The sequence below is a fragment of the Ranitomeya imitator genome, chromosome 4 (genome assembly GCF_032444005.1).
Source record: "Ranitomeya imitator isolate aRanImi1 chromosome 4, aRanImi1.pri, whole genome shotgun sequence".
In the NCBI taxonomy this organism is placed as follows: Eukaryota; Metazoa; Chordata; class Amphibia; order Anura; family Dendrobatidae; genus Ranitomeya; species Ranitomeya imitator.
In genome coordinates, this window is record NC_091285.1 from 31,803,690 (window position 1) to 31,814,631 (window position 10,942).

Below are 10,942 nucleotides of genomic sequence, written 5' to 3' on the forward strand. Positions count from 1 at the left end.
TACAAGGATGGGGTTATATACAAGGATGGGGGGCACATATATACCAGGATGGAGGATATATACAAGGATGGAGGAAATATAGCAGGATGGGGGCATATACCAGGATAGGGAGCATATACAACATATACAAGGATAGAGGATATATACCAGGATGGGGGCACATAAATAGCCGGATAGGGGATATATACCAGGATGGGGGGCATATACAAGGATGGGGAGGCATATACCACGATGGAGGGCATACACCAGGATGGAGGATATATACAAAGATTGGGGGCATATATCAGGATGGGAAGTATATACAAGGATGGAAGATATATAAAGGGATGGGGGACATATACTTGGAAGGTGGGTATATGCAAGGATGGGGTGCATGTACCAGGATGTAAGAGCATATTCAAGGATGGGGGCATATGTCAGGATGGGGGAAAATATACCAGGATGTCGAACAAATACCAGGATGGGGAGAAGAATATTATTATTATTATTATTATTATTTATTGCTATAGCGCCATTTATTCCATGTGAGGAGGGGTATACATAATAAAAACAAGTACAATAATCTTAAACAATACAAGTCATAACTGGTACAGGAGGAGAGAGGACCCTGCCCGCGAAGGCTCACAATCTACAAGGGATGGGTGAGAATACAGTAGGTGAGGGTAGAGATGGTCATGCAGCGGTTTGGTCGATCAGTGGTTACTGCAGGTTGTAGGCTTGTCGGAAGAGGTAGGTCTTCAGGTTCTTTTAATATTCCTTTATAGCTGCAGTCTTCTGTCTGTGGCTGCAGTTTGTTGCCCCTGCCTGCTCTCTGTTGCCCCGTCTGCTATCTACTGCCCCCGCCTGCTCTCTACTGCCCCCGCCTACTCTCTGTATGAGTTGCTTTTTTCTAGACTAATAACTCTATTCGGGTTAATTTGTCGTGTTGGCGCTTGGTCTCTAAAAGGTTCGCCATCAACAGTCGTGGTTAGCAGTGGGGTACCACAGGGGTCAGAATTGGGCCCTCTTCTTTTTAACATATTTATTAATGACCTTGTAGGGGGCATACAGAGTAGAATTTCAATATTTGCAGATGACACTAAACTCTGCAGGGTAATCAATACAGAGGAGGACAATTTTATATTACAGGATGATTTATGTAAATTAGAAGCTTGGGCTGATAAATGGCAAATGAGCTTTAATGGGGATAAATGTAAGGTCATGCACTTGGGTAGAAGTAATAAGATGTATAATTATGTGCTTAATTCTAAAACTCTGGGCAAAACCGTCAATGAAAAAGACCTGGGTGTATGGGTGGATGACAAACTCATATTCAGTGGCCAGTGTCAGGCAGCTGCTACAAAGGCAAATAAAATAATGGGATGCATTAAAAGAGGCATAGATGCTCATGAGGAGAACATAATTTTACCTCTATACAAGTCACTAGTTCGACCACACTTAGAATACTGTGTACAGTTCTCGTCTCCGGTGTATAAGAAAGACATAGCTGAACTGGAGCGGGTGCAGAGAAGAGCGACCAAGGTTATTAGAGGACTGGGGGGGGGGGTCTGCAATACCAAGATAGGTTATTACACTTGGGGCTATTTAGTTTGGAACAACGAAGGCTAAGGGGTGATCTTATGTTAATGTATAAATTTATGAAGGGACAGTACAAAGACCTTTCTGATGATCTTTTTAATCATAGACCTGAAACCGGGACAAGGGGGCATCCTCTGCGTCTGGAGCAAAAAAGGTTTAAGCATAATTACAGACGCGGATTCTTTACTGTAAGAGCAGTGAGACTATGGAACTCTCTGCCGTATGATGTTGTAATGAGTGATTCGTTACTAAAATTTAAGAGGGGACTGGATGCCTTTCTGGAAAAGTATAATGTTACAGGGTATATACACTAGATTCCTTGATAGGGCGTTGATCCAGGGAACTAGTCTGATTGCCGTATGTGGCGTCGGGAAGGAATTTTTTTCCCCAATGTGGTGCTTACTCTTTGCCACATGGGTTTTTTTTTGCCTTCTTCTGGATCAACATGTTAGGGCATGTTAGGTTAGGCTATGGGTTGATCTAGATGGACTTATAGTCTTCCTTCAACCTTAATAACTATGTTACTATGTTACTATGTTACTATGTTACTATGTATTGTTATAGTACATTACATCGATAAAGTGGCGCTGGAGTCAGTGCATGCACTTACCGCTATCTCTTCTGGCTGTGCCATCCCATCATATCGGGGCCAAACATTTGCAAAAAAGGAAACCCCTTTTAACTCCTGTTTGTCCTTTTTTGGTGGATATGACAACAGTACATCGTCACCGCATGCTGCAGCGCCACGGGGGCAGTTTCCCTGGGCGCATAATTTAAAAAAGAAAAAAAATAGTAGTGGTGTGTTTAATGTTGAAGTTTCCGGGCAGTGGCCATGTCCCTGGGTTTGTACGCAATGTCTGGGGGAGCGTAACGTTTATCTGTGTCAGCGTCAACATGGCGCCCATACAGTTGGATATAGTGGTAGAGCAGGGAGCCAGGGGCGAACATGTCATTGGTGCAACCAGTGGCTCAAGAGCTAAGTGGGCCCCATTTCCTTCTCCAAAACATGTGGAATTGTGCCTATTTATGAGCTATTGGACTTGCAAGGCCCCATACATTATTCTTACACAGGGGCCCTATTCTGTCAGAGTCCGCCGGTGCAGGAAGCTCTGCGCCTGCTCTGTCGCTCTCCGCCCTGTGTGCCACAGGCAGCACAATCATGTCGCCGCATTATACCGTCTGTGCCCGTTGTCCGCTCTGTTTGAGGACTCCTTCACTTCGATAAGATAAATATTAATTTTATTTTTGGGGGGAATTATTATTTTTCGAGGGGGTACTCAGGGAGCTTTTATAAGGGGGTGTTAAAATTTTCTAAAAGGGGCATTATTTGCTTTAAGAGGTCATTGCTTGTTTGAGGGGTTTTCATGGAGCATTAATTGTTTTAGGGGGGCATCATTACTAGGATGGCGGACAGTGGGGGGTAATTTTCTAGGATCTGTATTTTTTTTTTATCTAAAAAGATATATAGAAGAAAAGTTTTACATTAATTTATTTTATTATTTTTTCTTTATCACAAGGTGTCTGGAAGGTTCCAAGCATTCCTTCAATATCTCCGTCAGCTCCACGAGAACTGTCTTTGAGTAGTTGAAACATACTAGGCTCAAATTCATCAGAGATCAGCTGTCAAGCAGGGATATATACGGAAACAGCGGCCCTTCCCCCAAGAAGCCCCCTGCTCTACCTCTCCCCTGTTCTCTCGCTTTTTTCATTTACAACTCCAGGGTTTTCTACACATTATACAGTGAATATTCCAATCATTTAAAAAAAAAGTACACCCGATCCATTGTATATAGAGACACATTATCCCATCATCCAGCACACGGGGCGAACATGATCCCCCATGGATTAAATTACACACAAGAGCAACTCGATCTGCAAACTCAAGTGACAAGAAGGCCAAGTTTCTGCAATGCACAGTAGTTATCATTACATGGGTTTTTGGCATTTTGAGTGTTTTTATTATTTGGTATATAAAAACCCATAAAACACTATACATTTCCTTATTTCTTTCTTTACACTGGAGTGGTGTAAACTTTTTATATATATATTTTTTTTTAGTTAAATATTTAAAAATCAATTAAAAACAAATTGTGTTAAACAGATCTTGACATAATCAAAAGTGCTAATTTCCAATAATTAAATAAATATGCATTTTTCTAGAATGAATATTATTTTTATGCTTTAGGTAATTCTTCCTCTTTTTACTTTTGCTCTTGAAAAAAAGAAAAGAAAAGGGGAAAATAAAATCATTTAGATTAATATAGCAAGAAAAAAAAAAATCTCCCTATCTGCTTGTCAATTTTTAATTTTCTTTTTTTGCTTTTATGCTTTCTCAGTTCATTTATTTTCTGTTAATATTATTATTTTATGATTGTTTTGACACAGGTTTCTTATCTATATTTTTTTTCTAAAAAAAAAAAATTCAATATATCTTTTATATATTTTGTTGTTTTTTTTTTTACTTTATCGTTTTTAAAATTTTGTGTACTTATTGTATATCTTTTTGAATTTTTAATGACATATGGTTTGGTATATTGATTGCAACTTTTTGTATTTTTTTTTTTACTATATTTTTTTATACCATTTTGCATATTTATTGTAGTTTTTTTTATATCTATTTTTGCCTTTTTTTACCATAATCTTTATATAGTTTTGTATATTTATTGTTTTTCCTTATTTATGTATCTTTTACAGTTTTTATATCTATCTTATCTGGGATATATTGTACTTGTTACTATGTATTTTTATATTTTTACTACAATCTCTTTTTTTATTTTTTTGACGTTTTGTGGTATATATTGTGTATAGCTACAACTTTTTAAACTAAACCTGCACGTTAAAAAATATATACGGTATTTATGTGTATATATAACAACAATGGTGATGACACTTACCGCAGTTGATCCAGCTACGGTGGCGACAAATACCTTGATGACCATTTTGTCTGGAGATTTCCGAGGACCCTGTTAATCCGAGGATCCCAAGTGTCTTTCACAGACGGAATCCCAGGGCAGTGTGTGTAAACCTAGCCCTCTCCAGCCTGTCCACATTGCAACCTGATCATTGGCTCGGGGATATTTTGGGAGCGATTGGTTCTCGGAGGGCATCTGTTGTGTGGGCAGTCTAGCAACCCCATCTCAGCACGTTAGGTTGCCCGCCGTCCCTAGAAGGTAAGGTAAGATAATACACCAATCAGAAGGTTCTTGAAGCGTGCAAGTGATTTATGATGCCCAGATATTAGTAAGTGAATTAAAAGAAGAAAAAAAGAATTTGCACAAAGCGGAAAATTCATTTACTCTTGAGAAGTCAGCTGCTGCTGACCCTAGACTAGCTGAGGTGAGGGCCCAACAGTCACAGAACAGTGTATCCCCCCCATAAAGACATTACAAGGCCGTCCTGCCAGACAAAGACCCCTCCTAGTCTCAGGTGCAAAGCCCACTAGTGTCTAAAGCCAAAGTTCCCAAAATTATAAAGCAGAATGTTCCCCAATGATTTTCAGTCAAAATTTCCCTAATGACGACAGTGATGTCACAGTACAGAGATAATACACACAGTGATGTCACAGGACAGAGATAATAAACACAGTGATGTCACAGTACAGGGATAATACACACAGTGATGTCACAGTACAGGGATAATACACACAGTGAGGTCACAGTACAGGGATAATAAACACAGTGATGTCACAGTACAGGGATAATACACACAGTGATGTCACAGTACAGGGATAATAAACACAGTGATGTCACAGGACAGAGCTAATAGATAAGGTGATGTCACAGGACAGAGATAATAGATAAGGTGATGTCACAGGACAGAGATAATAAACACAGTGATGTTACAGTACAGGGATAATACACACAGTGATGTCACAGGACAGAGATAATAGATAAGGTGATGTCACAGTACAGGGATAATACACACAGTGATGTCACAGGACAGAGATAATACACACAGTGATGTCACAGTACATGGATAATACACACAGTGATGTCACAGTACAGGGATAATAAACACAGTGATGTCACAGTACAGAGATAATACACACAGTGATGTTACAGTACAGGGATAATACACACAGTGATGTCACAGGACAGAGATAATAGATAAGGTGATGTCACAGGACAGAGATAATAAACAGTGATGTCACAGTACAGGGATAATACACACAGTGATGTCACAGTGCAGAGATAATACACACCGTGATGTCACAGGACAGAGATAATACACACAGTGATGTCACCGTACATGGATAATACACACAGTGATGTCACAGGACAGAGATAATAGATAAGGTGATGTCACAGGACAGAGATAATAAACACAGTGATGTTACAGTACAGGGATAATACACACAGTGATGTCACAGTACAGGGATAATACACACAGTGATGTCACAGTACAGAGATAATAGATAAGGTGATGTCACAGGACAGAGATAATAAACACAGTGATGTCACAGTACAGGGATAATACACACAGTGATGTCACACTACAGGGATAATACACACAGTGATGTCACAGTCCAGGGATAATACCAGGGCTGCCACTAGGAATTTTGAGGCCCCATACTGGCAAAATTTTCAGGGCCCCCCCCCGAGACTTCGCCCAGGCTCCACCCCAGCCCCGCCTCCACCCCTCAAATTGGCCACAGCCCCACCTCTTTTGGAAAAACTCCACTTCTTACCAATCACACATTAACAGTTCCCATCACCAGATCACACATATAGCCGTCAGCTTTTGTTTTGCCAAACAATTTTTTAAACCGCCACCACGACAAGGTAGACTCTTTTGGTCGGGCCCTACTCTATTACAACCTATTAATCATTTGTTAAAATAAGCAATACAATCTAGGTATATTTTTATTTGTTTTTCAATTCTTAAAATGACCAATAATATCACACACAAGGGACAAATACTACCTCACCATGATCAGACACCATATTACCACCACATAGAGACCTATAATACTACATACAAGAAAAAAAATACCGACACGCCATGTCCAGATCACATATTACCACCACATAGTGACCAAATAGCACAAGCAAGAAACAAATGCCGCCGCACCATGGCCGGACAACATATTACCACCACATAGTGACTGAGGACTACAATACTGATCATTAATAAAAAAAACACAATACTAATCTCACCATACGTGTTATTATACACAGTAGATCTGTACTTAGTATGCAGCGTCTGTGTAGAGGTAATACAGTGATTATCGGTGACATTATACACAGGAGCTCTGTATATAGGGTCAGTGTACAGGTAATACAGCAGTGTTCACCGGTGACATTATACAGAGCAGCGCTGTATACAATGTATAGTGTACGGGTAATACAGTGATCCAGATTACATTATACACAGGAGGTCTGTATACAGTATTAGTGTACAGGTAATACAGTGATCAACAGTGACATTATACACACGAGAACTGTATATATTGTACAGGTTATACTGTGATCAATGACATTATACACAGGAGCTCTATATATAGTATCAGTGTAAAGGTAATACAGTGATCACTGGTGAAATTGTACTCAGGACTGCTGTATATAGTATTCAGTGTACAGTGCCAGTCTACAGGTAAAACACTGACTCACCAGTGACGTCACTAGGTGAAGTCCTTCATCTTTTCTTTTCATCTTCATCCAGCACAGACCGCCATCACTTCCAGCCAGGGCTTGTCTCTGCAGGAAATAACACAGTTAGCTAGAGCACCACTTGTAGAACACATTACTTAATTTTTTCTCAACTTCTAAACTACACCAGATGAAGAAAAAAGGCGATATAGTGTCGCTCTGCACAGAAACAGTACCGCCTCCCGCATTTAAAGCAGTATCCTTAAAAAATAAATACATCATTGCAATAATAATATCCCTTAATTCGCCCTTATGGTAATAATATCCCCCATTGTGACCCCCATGTATCTCATTCCTGGCTCCAGCCATATGTTCTCCAATCCTGCCCTCATGAGTATCCATTCTGCCCCCATATGATGTTCGATCCTACCCCATCTGTCCCGTGATCCTGCCCCATCTGTCCCGTGATCCTGCCCCATCTGTCCCATGATCCTGCCCCATCTGTCCCGTGATCCTGCCCCATCTGTCTTTATTATATCCATCCTGCCCATGATCCTGCACCATGTGTCTCCATCCTGCCCCATGATCCTGCCCCATGTGTCTCCATCCTGCCCCATGATCCTGCACCATGTTTCTCCATCCTGCCCCATCTGTCTCCATCCTGCTCCTTGGACCTGCCCCATCCTGCCTCATGATCATGCCCCATGATCCTGCCCCATTTGTCTCTATCCTGCCCCATGATCCTGCCACATCTGTCTCCATCCTGCCCCATGTCTCCAACCTGCCCCGTGTCTCCCATCCTACCCCCCAACCTGCCCCATGTCTCCCATCCTGCCCCCGTGTCTCCCATCCTGCCCCGTGTTTCCCATCCTGCCCCCGTGTCTCCCATCCTACCATGTCTTGCATCCTGCCCCGTGTCTCCATACTTCCTCCTGTGTCTCCATACTTCCCATGTCTCCATACTTCCCTGTGTCTGCATACTTCCCTGTCTCCATTCTTCCCCCGTGTCTCCATACTTCCCTGTGTCTCCATACTTCTGTGTCTCCATTCTGCCCCCTGTGCCTCCATACTTCCCTGTGTCTCCATACTTCTGTGTTTCAATTCTCCCTGTTTCCATTCTTCCCCGTGTCTCCATACTTCCCCGTGTCTCCATACTTCCCCGTGTCTCCATACTTCCCCGTGTCTCCATACTTCCCCGTTCCATTCTTCTGTGTCTCCATACTTCCCTGTGTCTCCATACTTCCCCTGCATCTCCATACTTCCCCCTGCATCTCCATACTTCCTTCCTTGTGTCTCCATACTTCCTTGTGTCTCCATACTTCCTTGTGTCTCCATACTTCCTTGTGTCTCCATACTTCCCCCTGCATCTCCATTCTGCCCCGTGTCTCCATACTTCCGTGTTTCCATTCTCCCTGTTTCCATTCTTCCCCGTGTCTCCATACTTCCCCCTGTGTCTCCATACTTCCCCGTTTCCATTCTTCTGTCTCCATACTTCCCCGTGTCTCCATACTTCCCCGTGTCTCTATACTTCCCCGTGTCTCCATACTTCCCCGTGTCTCCATACTTCCTTGTGTCTCCATACTTCCAAAAAAAAAGGGAAGAAGCCAGCACTGCTTATGGTCAGAACGCAATAACTGAAGTGCAATTGCACATAAATTCTAACTGTATTTCAAATATGAGACATTTAGCAAACAATTGATCAATTCTTTGAGCTACCCCGCCACTTCACGGCAATCTCATAATGGGGCAGTCCTAATCTTCGTATTTTATTTACGTTGTGCCATTATGGCTTCCTGAATGTATAAAAAAAAAAAAAAAGGACCACATTAAATGCGAACTGTACCTGGAGCATTTTCAGAATCACTCCCTTGGTGCCAGGAAGCCATATACATTCAGGAAGCCATAATGGCACAACGTAAATAAAATACGAAGATTAGGACTGCCCCATTATGAGATTGCCGTGAAGTGGCGGGGTAGCTCAAAGAATTGATCAATTGTTTGCTAAATGTCTCATATTTGAAATACAGTTAGAATTTATGTGCAATTGCACTTCAGTTATTGCGTTCTGACCATAAGCAGTGCTGGCTTCTTCCCTTTTTTTTTTTTTTTGGTCTCCATACTTCCCCCTGCATCTCCATTCTGCCCCCTGTGTCTTCATATTCCCCGTGTTTCCATTCTTCATTCTCCATTCTTCCCCCGTGTCTCCATACTTCCCCATGTCTCCATATTTCCCCCGTGTCTCCATACTTCCCCCTGTGTCTCCATACTTCCCCCTGTGTCTCCATACTTCCCCGCGTCTCCATACTTCCCCGTGTCTCCATATTTCCCCGCGTCTCCATACTTCCCCGCGTCTCCATACTTCCCTGTGTCTCCATACTTCCCCCTGTGTCTCCATACTTCCCCCTGTGTCTCCATACTTCCCCGTGTCTCCATACTTTCCCGTGTCTCCATTCTGCCCCGTGTCTCCATACTTCCCCGTGTCTCCATATTTCCCCATATCTCCATACTTCCCCGTGTCTCCATACTTCCCCATATCTCCATTCTGCCCCCTGTGTCTCCATACTTCCCCGTGTTTCCATTCTTCATTCTGCCCCGTGTTTCCATACTTCCCCCGTGTTTCCATACTTCCCCCGTGTCTCCATACTTCCCCCTGTGTCTCCATACTTCCTCCTGTGTCTCCATACTTTCCCGTGTCTCCATTCTGCCCCGTGTCTCCATACTTCCCCGTGTCTCCATATTTCCCCATATCTCCATACTTCCCCGTGTCTCCATACTTCCCCATATCTCCATTCTGCCCCCTGTGTCTCCATACTTCCCCGTGTTTCCATTCTTCATTCTCCATTCTGCCCCGTGTCTCCATACTTCCCCCGTGTTTCCATACTTCCCCTGTGTCTCCATACTTCCCCCTGTGTCTCCATACTTCCCCCTGTGTCTCCATACTTCCCCCGTTTCTCCATACTTCCCCCCGTGTCTCCATACTTCCCCCCGTGTCTCCATACTTCCCCGTGTCTCCATACTTCCCCGTGTCTCCATACTTCCCCCCGTGTCTCCATACTTCCCCCCCGTGTCTCCATACTTCCCCCTGTGTCTCCATACTTCCCCGTGTCTCCATACTTCCCCCCGTGTCTCCATACTTCCCCCGTTTCTCCATACTTCCCCCCGTGTCTCCATACTTCCCCCCGTGTCTCCATACTTCCCCGTGTCTCCATACTTCCCCGTGTCTCCATACTTCCCCCCGTGTCTCCATACTTCCCCCTGTGTCTCCATACTTCCCCGTGTCTCCATACTTCCCCCTGTGTCTCCATACTTCCCCCGTTTCTCCATACTTCCCCCCGTGTCTCCATACTTCCCCCCGTGTCTCCATACTTCCCCGTGTCTCCATACTTCCCCGTGTCTCCATACTTCCCCCCGTGTCTCCATACTTCCCCCCCGTGTCTCCATACTTCCCCCTGTGTCTCCATACTTCCCCGTGTCTCCATACTTCCCCCCGTGTCTCCATACTTCCCCCTGTGTCTCCATACTTCCCCGTGTTTCCATTCTTCCTCCTGTGTCTCCATACTTCCCCCCGTGTCTCCATACTTCCCCCTGTGTCTCCATACTTCCCCGTGTCTCCATACTTCCCCCCGTGTCTCCATACTTCCCCCCCGTGTCTCCATACTTCCCCCTGTGTCTCCATACTTCCCCGTGTCTCCATACTTCCCCCCGTGTCTCCATACTTCCCCCCGTGTCTCCATACTTCCCCCGTGTCTCCATATTTCCCCATATCTCCATACTTC

At 43.6% G+C, this 10,942-nt stretch overlaps 1 protein-coding gene across 1 annotated transcript in view; it reads right to left on the reverse strand.

Moving 5' to 3' along the window:
* LOC138675359 (adapter SH3BGRL-like) overlaps positions 1-5,100 on the reverse strand; it is a 55,553-nt gene extending 50,453 nt beyond the window's left edge. The window contains exon 1 of the mRNA XM_069763487.1: positions 4,473-5,100. Coding sequence (XP_069619588.1) covers positions 4,473-4,517 — 45 coding nt within the window. The 5' untranslated portion in view covers positions 4,518-5,100. The remainder of the gene's footprint in view (positions 1-4,472) is intronic.
* Positions 5,101-10,942: the final 5,842 nt, after the last annotated feature.